General features: G+C 34.9%; 2 protein-coding genes across 4 annotated transcripts in view; one reads left to right on the forward strand and one right to left on the reverse strand.

Annotated features, from left to right (window-relative positions):
• The window catches only part of LOC100375398 (ATP-binding cassette sub-family B member 6-like), a 33,195-nt gene extending 21,762 nt beyond the window's left edge, over positions 1–11,433 (reverse strand). The window contains exons 1-9 of the mRNA XM_078014423.2: positions 10,780–11,433; positions 9,835–10,063; positions 9,223–9,387; positions 8,296–8,398; positions 7,580–7,669; positions 6,376–6,497; positions 4,879–4,988; positions 3,816–3,881; positions 3,185–3,316 (exon numbers count right to left, since the gene is read on the reverse strand). Coding sequence (XP_077870549.1) covers positions 3,185–3,316; positions 3,816–3,881; positions 4,879–4,988; positions 6,376–6,497; positions 7,580–7,669; positions 8,296–8,398; positions 9,223–9,387; positions 9,835–10,063; positions 10,780–11,433 — 1,671 coding nt within the window. The remainder of the gene's footprint in view (positions 1–3,184; positions 3,317–3,815; positions 3,882–4,878; positions 4,989–6,375; positions 6,498–7,579; positions 7,670–8,295; positions 8,399–9,222; positions 9,388–9,834; positions 10,064–10,779) is intronic.
• A 2,000-nt stretch (positions 11,434–13,433) lies between these two features.
• LOC100373594 (5'-AMP-activated protein kinase subunit gamma-1-like) overlaps positions 13,434–13,917 on the forward strand; it is a 107,604-nt gene continuing 107,120 nt past the window's right edge. For all 3 annotated transcript variants that reach the window (XM_085501112.1, XM_006824033.3, XM_085501116.1), the window contains exon 1: positions 13,434–13,729. The gene's annotated coding sequence lies outside the window, so the exon portion shown is untranslated. The remainder of the gene's footprint in view (positions 13,730–13,917) is intronic.

Consider the following 13,917-nt stretch of genomic DNA (forward strand, 5'->3'; position numbering starts at 1 on the left):
GAGATGTTACTGGATTTTTGTATTCAGTTTTCCATTTCAACCACCATCATCACTTAGTAAGCTGAGATCATGCATAAATGCACAGTGTAGTGCCACCAGAAAACCAATTGCTTGAGAATATTTTGCACCATTACACCATTTCAAATATTATATTAATTCACAGACAACAAAATAAAGATTTTCAATAACATACAAGTTTTCCCACAGTTTATGATTGTATGGCAATTACATGGCTTCACCAGTTTTACTCTGGAAGAAGTTGGAAACAGATAACAGGAAGGGGCTACATCTTTTTTTTTTGAATTTGAATCAAGCATGATTTTTAAATTTTTTTTTTTTTTTACAAATGTCTATTTCAGGGCAACAGAAACAAAAACAATAAATGTGTAGGTAGGCATTTTAACAATTGCACTATTAATATTGGATGAAAACGTCATTACCGATATAAATCATAATTCTGTTCAAAATAAAAATAAGATCAGATTTAATTTAGTCAGTTTTCATAATTAAATACATAATAACATGTACTTATAAATTTGAATAAGGTTCAACGGCTTTTTCATTTAGTGCCAGTTTATACACCATAAAACTTCTGGTTTAGGTGTCACACTCAAAGAGTGAAAGGCCTTTGGTTTGGCATCGCGAAATGTTGGAATTGAATCCCCCCAAAAATTCAGTAAAGTTTACGAAAAGTAAAGTATTTTCTAAAAGAAGTTTCGAATAAATACAAACACGAATACATTGCTTAGTTGTTAGTACCGGTAGCAAATGATCACGGTAGCACAATCTGGTCATTCTGTGTTTCGCAAGTGAATAACTTACTTGTTTTCGAAGTATTGCAATTGTTTATTATTATTCAGTAATGATTATAATACGCACAAAAAAATAATTTGTTTAATTTTTATGAATTGGAAGTAATATTCAACTTAGTTTCATCGTAAACGAATGATTTCGGTCGAATGTAAATGCGATGCGATGCGATGTGATATCCGCCATGTTATTTCAGTACACGTGGTCATTTAAATATGTTAATGACGGCTCAGTGACCTCGTGGTGAACGCAACAGGGGATTCACCGATGTTTAGCAAGATCTTTATGCTTTGATTTTGACAGGGAAAACGGCATGATTTTTTTTAAATCGAAAAATTAGTTGTTTTCAAAAAAATAAACTGAGCATTCAAAGAATAATTTAACATTGTTCAAGGAAATAACAGCCCATTGTCGAAACGAAGCTTACCCATTCACAATAAACATGATACTCTTGAATAGGTGTCAATGACTACGGTAAAATATAAATTAGACTCTTTTAGGCATCAGGAGTGAATGAAATATCCAAAACATTAAAAAAAAAACTGCCGAAAAAACGGGCGATTTCACGGTCCGTTCACAGACTGTGGTCCGTTGCAGACTGCTCGACCGACCGTCCATACACGTGTTGTCACTGTACATCCGCCATGTTGAATCGCACAAGATCGCCAAAATCTTCATTGCAACTAACAGTTCAATGCTCACAACATAAAAAATACGAATATAATCATAGGCAACCTGCTATTATATAATGAATAAATTGATCGACACAGGAAAATTCCCCCCCCCCCCCCCCGAGTTGTGAATATTTCGGAAATCGCTACACAAGCAAAAGACCGGAAAACGATTTACCGGTACTTGAAAACTATGTCCTCGTGAATTAATCGTTCGTGTACAATAATTTGACAGGGTATACAATTCACAAACTAGTTTCGTAGATTAGAGACAATTGTTTGCTTTTTTTGGTTTTTCACAAGAATATAAAGCTGGCAATCATCATAATATTCATGTCCGTACGTCACGAAATGTACACCAATCGTACCCCAATAAACTGGAAAACTTACCTTTGCAAACACGTCTCTTATGCCGCCTTCTTGAAGTTCTTGAAATCAAATAAAGTTACTAGTTCTTCTAGTAACGAGTGAATGAGACCACTGAGCCAAACAGAATACATGTATAAACAGTACTATAATAAATTGCACGCAATGGAGAAATCACGTGCCGTAATAACAGCAGCCTTACTCACAGATCTAATCTACTGTAAAATATTTTATTTCAGCTGGAATTATCATTCGCTGAAAAGACTTTTTCTGGGTGTTTTGTATTGAATTTATTTTCATTGATTTTTGACAAGTTGACTGTAAAATATAAGAAAAGGGTATATTCGCTGGATTTTATTTTAACTGAAACATTCCTTCAGCGAAAATAGCAAAAAAATGTTGCAAGCAAAAATAAAGTATTTTACAGTAATTAATTTATTCTGAGCATGCGCAGACGTTTTGTCAATGTTGCCGGGAGAGGCAATTTTTGATAAAATCGTGAAAAAGACCCACTTGGGATTTTCAGATCTGGAAAAAAAATTACGTGCATACTCGGAGGGGACATGTTCATCAACCTGCCAAGTTTCACTGATATCTGCTGTAGAATTTCTGAGAAAATGTTGGAGACGGAATTATGGACATAACCTGAATTAGTAGTCCCCTTTTCAGGCTGCGCCTGAACGGGGACTAATGACAAGGAAAACTTATCCTACCAGCTACAATGTCGGATGCCGAGCCGCGGCAACAACCCAAGCCATAAATCCGGACAGGAAAAAAAGGCAGGCGATCCAGCAGAGCTCGCTAGATTTCATCTCCACTCGAGGCAGAGAGAAATTAAGAGTGATGGACGGCTACCTGTGGCGCTGCCAGGTGGCCTCGGTCACGTGGGTTCGTGACGTAAGGGGTAAAAGAATCTTGAGGTCATGGGGCTTCCCCTGACCTGGATTCTATCTCTCCGTCACCGGCAGAATTGCTGATTAATGCCTGCAGTTCAAAATAGTCATTTTGACTGACCGGAGTCTATGGTGAGTAATTGAATGTAGTGAATTGCAATCTACATTTTTCATTCTCTAGATATTAAACTTTCCATCAGTTTTATGTTGTCCACCACCCATTCTGAGCCCCATATAGTTAATATTGGCAGTTTTGTATCAGTACATTATTCACATTTATTTTGTTATCACTTGTACATCAACTGGCTGTGTCCACCATCTTGATTCTCCAGTAAAGGATTATGGGTAAAGTATGACATCATAGCCACTGTTCCCAAAAATTGAGAAAATGGTTTTCCAACACTAACACAGGTTGGACTGTAATATTTACAGTACAGTACTTACAGTAAATCTTGTATCAGGATCTACTACATATTGAGCACACAGTAAACAACCAGCCAACAATCCCAATGTTATTATCACATTCTGAGCGGTGTTTAGTACATTCAGAGATGCCTGCGATTCCCATTCAACAGTCTACAAAAAAAAGCATGTTGAGTAAAGTACATTGTACCTAAGTTTTAATAAATACCGGTAACTAAGGAAACTGGTATTTCTATGAATCACTGAATTCATAATGTTCTGGTTTGTACCTGTACTGGTATATCAAAATTGTCTTACAAATTTTGAAAAGAAAGTCAATCTATTTTTATAACTTTTATGCACAGAATTAAACCATAAGTCCATTATAGTTGGACTAAATCAGCTAATGGATTATGAATATTATGTACATAATTACCTATTCAAAATAGCTAGATATTTCGAGTAATTATGCATTCCAAAGAAAAAGGGGCGCTTTAGTTCATCCAAATTAATGATGTTTTGACTGTGTGAAAGCTAGAGAACCAAATTTAATCTTGGATAACAAAAAAATTGGGTTGGGCTTAGGCAAGCTAAATTAGGAAACAGGCTAGAGTTATATGCAGCATTGATCAAGATGTCAACAATGTAACATTGTCGTGTATGTCACACTAACCTGATAACTAAGAACAGCATCATTCAATTGGTTTACCTCGTACTGTTCAGCACCATAATATTTCACCTGACAATGAAAAATTACACAATATCATACATGAAACCGTGATATACAACTATTTCTAATGTCCATTTCCATGACCATGCGCCCCCTTATCCTGGGGAGCAGATCCTCGGACAACCATCAAATTCTGATTGACCAGGGATCTTATGTGGCCACAGTCTTCAACTATGACCTGTCTGATAGTAATTTTGGCCCCAAGGAAGCCATAGTATGCTCCATTTTAACCTAAAATTATCAAAAACTCCACACCCTGGTAGGGAGAACCCTATCTCCCCCACTTGGTGGCTTCGCTGAATTGCAGTGCTCCCTCTTGCATTTTTTTTCTAGAAAAACCCCTGTTGCCTACTATATGAAAATATAATTAGTTATAAGTATTCATCACCGGACACTGATATTATATATTCTGTCACTGTGAAAACACTGAGGAGAACCTCTGAAATCACCAAATTAAATATATGTGATAAAATGCATACATTTAATAATGAAAGGAAGTTTACACTTTATGATATTAATATTTTTCTGAAAACATTCTCACATGGCAACTAAAGAAAATATTAAATATGAAAACTTGTGTAATATAACAGCGCAGTATTGTGCAATCCTATAACAGATTTAATTATAAAGTGGCCATATGGATTATGCATATATATTGAATTATATGTATATTACATAATGTGCAAGTCGTAACAAGGTTACTGCAAGTCGTAACAAGGTTACTGCAAGTCGCAACAAGGTTACTGTAAGTCGTAACTAGGTTACTGCAAGTCGTAACAAGGTTACTGTAAGTCGCAACAAGGTTACTGTAAGTTGCAACAAGGTTACTGTAAGTCGCAACAAAGTTACTGTAAGTCGTAACAAGGTTACTGTAAGTCGTAACAAGGTTACTGTAAGCCATAACAAGGTTACTGTAAGTCGTAACAAGGTTACTGTAAACAGTTAGCTGTTACAATTAAGCTGTTTACAGTTTATAGATTAAATTGAGAATAAATAGTAGACATACAGTTTCAAAATTGAGAAGGGAATCAACTGCTTTCTGTTTTGCTGCATTGTCCAAGACGTTCATCTTTCTGCGAAATTTAGTACGCCACTCAGTGATATAGATTGTGATACCTGTAAGTATTAAATGTAAAATTACCTGGCTATATTCCACTCAAAATGATATCGTCTGTTACCATGGATTCATAAGATAAGTGTATGCAAATATCTTTGATAGTCATATGCAATGAAGATCTAATGGGATCCAAGTGTGCGACAATCAAATTTATTTCTAACCAATACTGTTACAGAACTAGTAGGCACTTGCAAATGTCTCATTGCAAGAAATGAGGGTGATTATTGCTGTTTTTATTAACGAAAAAAACAAATGCAAGTATTACATACTTAGCAAATAAGCAAAGAGACTACCAAAAACTGCCCAACATGAAAACTTTTTTGACATATATACTCATTTTTATCAATATTTCTATGTACATTGTATGTTTGCTTTAAGATTTTGTCATTATTTTGCAATTCATGTGATTTTTCTAATTCCTGTAAGATCTTCATCGCATATAGCACTCATGCATAAAAACAACATTATTTTTACACATTTTATGTTTTTAGCTGAGTCATATAGTTGCAAAATATGAACACAACTTTCAAGTTACAAATATTACGAAAACAGTACATGTGTAAAGTAAAATTGTAATGCATGATGGCACTCTCTCTAAGTAAAATGGCGTCACTACACTCGCTAAATAAGATGGCATCACTGCACTTGCTATTAGATGGCAGCACTACACTCACTAAGCAAGATGGCATCACTACACTCGCTAAATAAGATGGCATCACTGCACTTGCTATTAGATGGCAGCACTACACTCACTAAGCAAGATGACAGCACTACACTTGCGAAGTAAGATGGCGTCACTACAATCGCTAAGTAAGATGGCGTCACTACATTCACTAAGCAAGATGGCATCACTACATCTGCTAAGTAAGATGGCGTCACTACAATCGCTATTAGATGTCATCACTACACTCGCTAAGTAAGATAGCATCACTAACACTCACTAAGCATGCTGGCGTCACTACAGCCACTAAGTAAGATGGCATCACTGCACTTGCTATTAGATGGCGTCACTACACTCACTAAGCAAGATGACAGCACTACACTTGCGAAGTAAGATGACGTCACTACACTCGCTAAGTAAGATGACGTCATTACACTCGCTAAGTAAGATGGCGTCACTACAATCGCTAAGTAAGATGGCGTCACTACATTCACTAAGCAAGATGGCATCACTACATCTGCTAAGTAAGATGGCGTCACTACAATCGCTATTAGATGTCATCACTACACTCGCTAAGTAAGATAGCATCACTACACTCACTAAGCAAGCTGGCGTCACTACAGCCACTAAGAAAGATGGCGTCACTACACTCGCTATTGATACATGCATAATATTTTGCAACAACCAGCATAATGGGAATAAGGTAAATAAGAACAATCACTCACCAAGGTAAAGGAACATAGCCACGAATACAATGAGAGCAAAGTACATATTGAATGCACTACCAAAATAAATGATAGCTATAATGATATCCACTATCGTTGGAACAATGTTGAATAAAACATAACTGGAAATAAAAACAAAGGTTCAATTAAAGGAATGTAATCATATTTGTTTGTCTATGGTAGTTATACATTATTTATTTATTTTTTCGGTTACATATTTTCCGATAAACACATTTTATTCAACAAATGATGAATTATATTTGTATCTAGTTACGATAGTTTGAGATATTAAAACAAGATTTCCTAAACACAGACAGCTCTGTTTTCATTCTAATTTGATGTATGTTAAGTGAGTATCATTTTACAGTATTTATGCCACGAGATCTCACGCTTTCTCATGCCAATGCAGGGGGTCATATCTCCCGCCATTGTCTTAAGCGGTGCATTCAGATAGACTTGCCGGATTCTCTTTGAGGCAAATATTATCAGTTTTATTCATAATTGTCAACCAAACACGTCTAGAAAGTTTAATTATGAATAATCTACGCACTATGGGTACTCGGATGCAGAGTAGAAAACGCACGGCTGAGGAGAACGGGATGGAAATCGCGACTACTTCTGTAGTGTTGGAAACTCAACTGCCTAACCGCCCGAAGAGAGGACGTCCCGCGGCTAGAACATCCCGAAATAGGAGAAATCTGGACAATAGTAACCCCGCTAATTGGACCAATGCTAAGTTAAGATTGGAATTGAAAGACATGGGCTTTAATTTACCGACTAAATAAGCTTTAACGTATATGAGATCTCGTGTCATAAATACTAGAGTTAAGCTTTTCACCACCAGTTATTTCTTTTCATCACAAATTCACAAAAAATAGTGCTGCTTATAGTCTGCACTATCCTTCAGAGATTGGAACAAAAATTGCCAAATTTTTTGAGTAAAAATTGAAAATTTACACAAAATCACATCAAATAAATTTTTGAGCAAAAATTGAAAATTGACACAAATTTTGCCTGTTGGCTCCAAAATTAGGGCTCATTTTCAGAAATATTGAAGAAATTACTAAAAAAATGTGCAAAAAAAGATGTAAAAAGTGTAAAATCACATTAAATAAAACATTTCCATGTAAAGGTGTAAATCAATTGTGTTTCTCAATGATAATAAAGGATAATATATAAAATAATCTTTCTTCACATTCCTCACCTTAATAAATTATTAATGCTTTGCGTTCCTCTGTCCATTAGTCTCAATACTTCACCAGTTTTTCTGCCAAGATGCCACCTCAATGATAACCTAGAAACAAAATAAAACAAATTTGAAATTATGGATATTAAGTATAGTGTGTGCTGAGAATATCTGATATATGAAGCAGAAAAAAGGAATATTTAAAAGTAATTATAAATTTAAGATTATTTTTAAACAAGAGCATGTCAACATATGCACTAATTTAAAGTGAATCTTGAAATATCAGAAATTTCCCTAATTTATGCAAATTAGATGAATAAATACGCTTGAATTTTATAACAAAACTAATCTGGTCTGTGGATAATTTCTGAGCACTTATGCACCAAGTTTCATTGAAATCTGCAGAGTGGCACATAAAATATCTTAGCTAATTATTATGCAAATTAGGTAAGTAATTGAATGCTGCAATGTTTTTCGCCAAAATTCTCTATGCAACATTCTGCAAATTTTAAATGTAACTTCCTTAAAATTCCTAACCTCCCATTAGCTATAAGTCAGAATTTAAAAAAAAAAATATGCAGATTTAAAATTATGAATAGTGACAAAAGTCAACCCTAGGGTTCAAAGGTTGATAATTTTGACAGATTGTTTTTATCAGGGATTGTGGTTAAAATAAATCCTTTGTATCAACATATAAAAAAGAATTGTCTTCATGTAAAATAAGAATAACTTACCCATGTAAATGTGAGAATAATTTGATTTGAACTGTTCTAGCTGTGTACTGTTGTACTTTGATCCATAAAAAAGTTCTCACATTGTTCAATAATCCTATACTCCCTGTTTGGTAGAAATAAAGAGAATATTTTAAATTTACACAAGTGCCAATGCTGCTTTAAAAAATCTTGGGATCTTGAATTCACATTTGGTACATAAATGTATCTATCTTTCTTTACTTGGTCATCTTCATTGACACAAGCCGCAAGTAGGTCTTGTCAAATTTTATGTAAATATGTATCATGGGACCCATATTGAACATGGTGCAGTGAATGTCACTTAAATGAATATTTAGATAATTTATCACAATTTACTCCTTTTTATGAGTTAGGACAAATAAACACTGATTGTTTTCTATATTTCTTAAACATTTTTATCAAAATTACGGATAGTTTCCCACCAGAAAATAAGCCTAGTAGTGACTGAATTTGAATAACAATTGATGTCATGATAATTGAGCTCTATTATTTATCGAAAACAAAGATTTATAACTTGAAGATAAAACTGCCAGATGATCACAAAATCGCATGACAAAAATAGATTTCTAAAAATACTTAAAATGAGTGAAGAGCTGGTTATTGCTCATTTTGAGTAATTTTGTCCATACATGCGTTTTGCATTGTTGAATAATCTTGCAAGGATTATCACGCTCATTCCTAGTTATGCGATGAAACGAGCGCATTATTTTATGCTATTGGTTAGAAATACACGCATACAGAATTGAATATATTTATTGCAGAGCCTTATCTTATAAATTTTTGTTCAAAATGATATACTACAGGATTCGATAATATTCTAGGGAAAAACCTGTAGCCAAAAAAAAAATTTGGTTCAAATTTAATAAACAAGTTATAGACAAATACAAGAAAATAATGATGTTCACGTACCTACGCCTAGGCCTCCTTGTAAGAATTTAAGGAAAACATAGATAAGAATATCCTGCCAGGGATATGTGAGGACCATACCAGGGTTTTGTGTTGGTGGTGCAGTGGTATTATCAACACCCAGAGTCTGCTCCAGTGTGTCTTTAGGATTGTATGTAAGCTGATCAACTGAAACAAGAGAGAAAAAAAAAACATTTTTAGTTTTAGTGGCATATTCAAATTTTATTTTGCATTTGTGCCTGATTTGCTATTTTAAAAAAAAGAACCTGAATTGAAAACATTCACAATCCTTTGTTTAAAAAGGTACTGTAACTGTGCAATATGGTATTTCCAATCAGTCAATCAGAATCATGCATAAAAAGCATTTTCATTATGTTCGCATAAAATATTTTCAGCACACACTTAGGTTACCAAATATATATTTCATTGAATCATACCTTTGGAGAAATAATTTGCAAAATCTCTGGTTTTTATGCAAATCAAATATGGGTAAGCATACATAATTAAGTATTTAATGTCAACAATTAAATATTTTCACTAATATTCAATTTTTTCATCATAACATGCAGTATCACGTATGTCTGTCTGTCCATTTATTTTTGTCTGTTTACTAACCGATTTCCTTGTAATAGATTGGCACCAATACGTTTATTCCTCTATTAGCAGCTAGTATTAGAAAGCACAGTATAACAAACAATTGTAGCATTGGATGTCCTTTAGGCCATAAAAATGGCCACATCAATCTAGTCTTATTAGCAAAGCCTTTCCATGCTGTTCCTTCTTGTTCCACCACTGATTGAAATTCTACTTGTCTCTTAGGCCCTTCATGGTCTTCTAGTAAGGGCTGTCAAAAATGAAAGTACATTATATAATTCATTTCATATACAACATTTCTATGTGATAGAGCAATAGGAATACTGTAGAATACTTTATTTTCGCTTGGAATTCATTTTCGCCCTTTTCACTGAAGGAATGATTCACTGAAAATAAAATCTAGCGAATATACCCTTTTTTCCTATATTTTACATTAAACTTGTCAAAAATCAGTGAAAATAAATTCCAGCTAAAATAAAGTATTTCACAGTAGATAACTTTCTTCATACTATGCATCTGATAAGTCATTGCAATAATAAGTTTGTGTGACATCATAGGGTGACAATGTGTATATTCTACAGGGCTTATTGAACAGTGATGTGAGATAGAATCTGCATTATTTTCACATTCAGAGAAATTTCTGTACAATTTACTATTAAATATTATTTTCGCTAAAGTTTAACAAGCAGCTATTTGAAACTTTTTTTCTTCCTTTGTTAAATTTTATATGAACCAATGGTCGAAATAAATAATATTATATTGTAACATGTGACATTGTTACCTACCACAAATTACACCTAGAAAATTTGTATCATATACGTTTACAAAAATTGTGAACAAGATCAACAGGTAATTGGAAATTATAAAAAAAATACATAACAATCTGCATATTCACTTAAACACTGTCACAAATAGGGTAGTACACAACTGTATACGGCATGTGGTGTGTGGTGTGCGGCTACTCACTTTATCCTGGTCAGGACCTCTCTCTTCATTCACCAGCAGCAGATAGCTTCGTTTGGGCAATCCAGGTGCTTTGATACCCAGTACAAACACTCCTACGGTACACACAAATCTAACCACCCACATACTGAACTGCATCTTATGTAAAGGACTGGACAAATCCCACCACCATAATGGACTGGACCAGGATACGAAAGCTAAACAGTCACCGATAAATGCCAATACCCAAAATAGTAACAACACAATGCCATGTCCAGATGCCCTAGAATCGACCAACGGACGTCTACGTTCCATTCGTAGGATCACCAGCGTAAATAGCCAAGCCACTATGTAGAATACTGTAGTAACAATCATGAACAGATAAATAGGATCCTTGATAACAGTTTGCAAGAGTACAATTCGCAGCAAATACTGCACAGCGATTGTAATGATCAGCAGTATTTGTAAGATGTACAGCCAAGGTCTAGGTATGCACTCTGTGTTGGGGACAATGAAATACTTCCTATTGACAATCAACTGAATTCCTCCTGCTATCAAGACAAACCCCAGCAACAGAGATGCAAATAATGTATCAAAGAAACAGTGAGTGATGCCTTTCTGCTTCCATACATCAGACAGACTGTTATTGTTCGGACAATATGATGTTTCTAGAGCCATACTGATGATACACCTATTCAGGTAGATGTAGACTATGGAAAACAGATAAACAATTGAGTTATGTTTAGATAATGTTCCTGATTATTACTATTGTAGAAGATATTCTTGAAGTGCAGCTTTCACTGTATCTGGAAAAATGTTAGAAAAATAATCAAGTTACGTAAAGTAGAGACATATGGTGATTGTACCAACCAGCATGTACATGTAGTCAGCCATATAATTCATACTGATCAAGGTATGGAAAAGTTAGAAGGTTTTCTGAAAACTATTACTGTGAAATACTTTATTTTAGCTGGAATTAATTTTCGTTGAAAAGGCATTTTGGGTGTTTTGTATGGAATTTATTTTCACTGATTTTTGACCAGTTGAATGTGAAATATAGGGAAAAACGTATATTTGCTGGATTTTATTTTCATGGAATCATCCTTTCAGCAAAAATAGCGAAAATAAATTCCAAGCGAAAATAAAGTATTCTACAGTAAACCTTTGCGTGCTAAAGTCATCTTTTGCCACCTTTCATAATATAAATACAAAACATGCACAAATTTTTTCATATTTTTCAAATGTGTTATTATTAAGACCTATATGCTCGGCCTGCAGAAACTGAATACTATGTCTATTTGGTGCAAAATTATTGAAAAATACAGAAAAAATCGTTAAAACATTGCACCACCCCATTAGCAGGACAAATATGACTATTATGTGAAATCATGGAGGTATTGTCCCATGGCACCATGAAATAGCAATATTATTTAACTTTTTTTTCTTCAAAAATCGCTATTTTTAGAACAAATCCATAGAACACAATTTTATTTGAAAGAAAAATTTGTTCGATACATTTTAAATAATTTAGGACAACAAACAGTACCCCATCATTCACAATATAAATTTGTTTTCAGCCTATGTCACCAGCCTACCATCTCTGCCATAGGAACCTATGGTAAGCATTACAATACTGACAAAATATTCATTACCGGTATATCCACTAAAATACAACTATCGTTTTCTCTAAAATTAGGCTTGTGACCCCCAACTTTTTTAAAGTCAATATCATTATATTGCCCAGTGACACAATTTATTGCAAAATTAATAAATTCGGGTATTTCCATATATGAGTAAGCTACTAGCTTTATAATTTAATAACACGTTTTGCAGTGTCACTGTGGTATAACAGATTTATGCTCCAGTCAATGTAAACCCCGACCCCTCCCACCTCGGGCGATACGGGACAAATGTGGGGCATTAGACAGGGTTTACCGCCAAACTGTGCCCGTGGAGGTGGGGGTAATAGCTGTGCTTCGTGTCCCGTCATCGACAGCATCGCCAGTACTCTGCTGATAGCAAGCATGGCGGACAGTGGCGATCGGTGAGAGAAATGTGGGGGGTTTGTTTTGGGTGGGGATTTGCCTATCCATCTTGCCCCAGGAGGTGGGGCATTTCGCAAATTTTACAACAATAATTTGCAAATCCCCCACTAAACCCTGAGGTGGGGAGGGTGGGGGTTGACATTGACTGGAGCATTACAATGTATAATCCATAGGACAGTATATTAACACAACTCACCGGATAATTTCTGTAGCATGAAGTTAACTAGACGTAAACTGGATGGCCATAACGCATTTATATAATAGTTTGACTTACCGGTTAAATATTCTACACTATAGTTTGACGACTTGCATTCAAACAATCACAAAGACGATAGACGTCTCCGTACTTGCACTCAGAGAGCTATTGTGATTACATACGCCCTCTGTAGTTAACATGGTCATACACCCTAACTGAATAATATTTACACAACTTATCATGAATTGTTTTCTTATGGACTATTGTAATCCTTCCAAATTCAAATAAAATAGTAAACATTTCCAACTGATACTTGCCTAAGAGATTTGACTGTTTCTTTGAAATACATCAACGATTATACTGTGGACATATTTTCATCAAGATAGGCGGTCTACTTTAGTTTGACCTCTGTCATGTTGGTCACACAGCGCCAGCAACGAGAAGTACGTAACCGGTCATTGGAAATTTACTTGTCGTCACTTCATCGATCGACTGGGATTTATGATACATAACGCGTGTACTCTGTATTGTCGCTGATGTTCTGTACATTGTTCGTGAATCTTGGATGTATTTGATCTTGTTTGATATTGCGGAAAAGGATATAGTCATTCAGGAATATTGCAGGAAAGTAACCGGAAAGTTTCGAAGTTGCCTGACAGCCACTCAAGGTCGCCGCTGCATGCTGATCGCTGCCATCTACTCTTACGGACGTCGTTTACTGGCTTAGCTTGAGGTATATACCCCCAGCATGCCGTTTAAGTGTTATTAATACTATGCCAATACTATACTCAGTTATAAAATGATAATATCAACATCTCTTAGTTCAAAAACGATTTGATTAACTCATATCACCAATTTATTATACTGTACTACGTATGGGGCTGTCCAACTGTTGTTCATAGCCCCATGTCCAACCGTATT

The sequence above is a fragment of the Saccoglossus kowalevskii genome, chromosome 7 (genome assembly GCF_978046115.1).
Source record: "Saccoglossus kowalevskii chromosome 7, keSacKowa6.1, whole genome shotgun sequence".
NCBI classification, from domain to species: domain Eukaryota; kingdom Metazoa; phylum Hemichordata; class Enteropneusta; family Harrimaniidae; genus Saccoglossus; species Saccoglossus kowalevskii.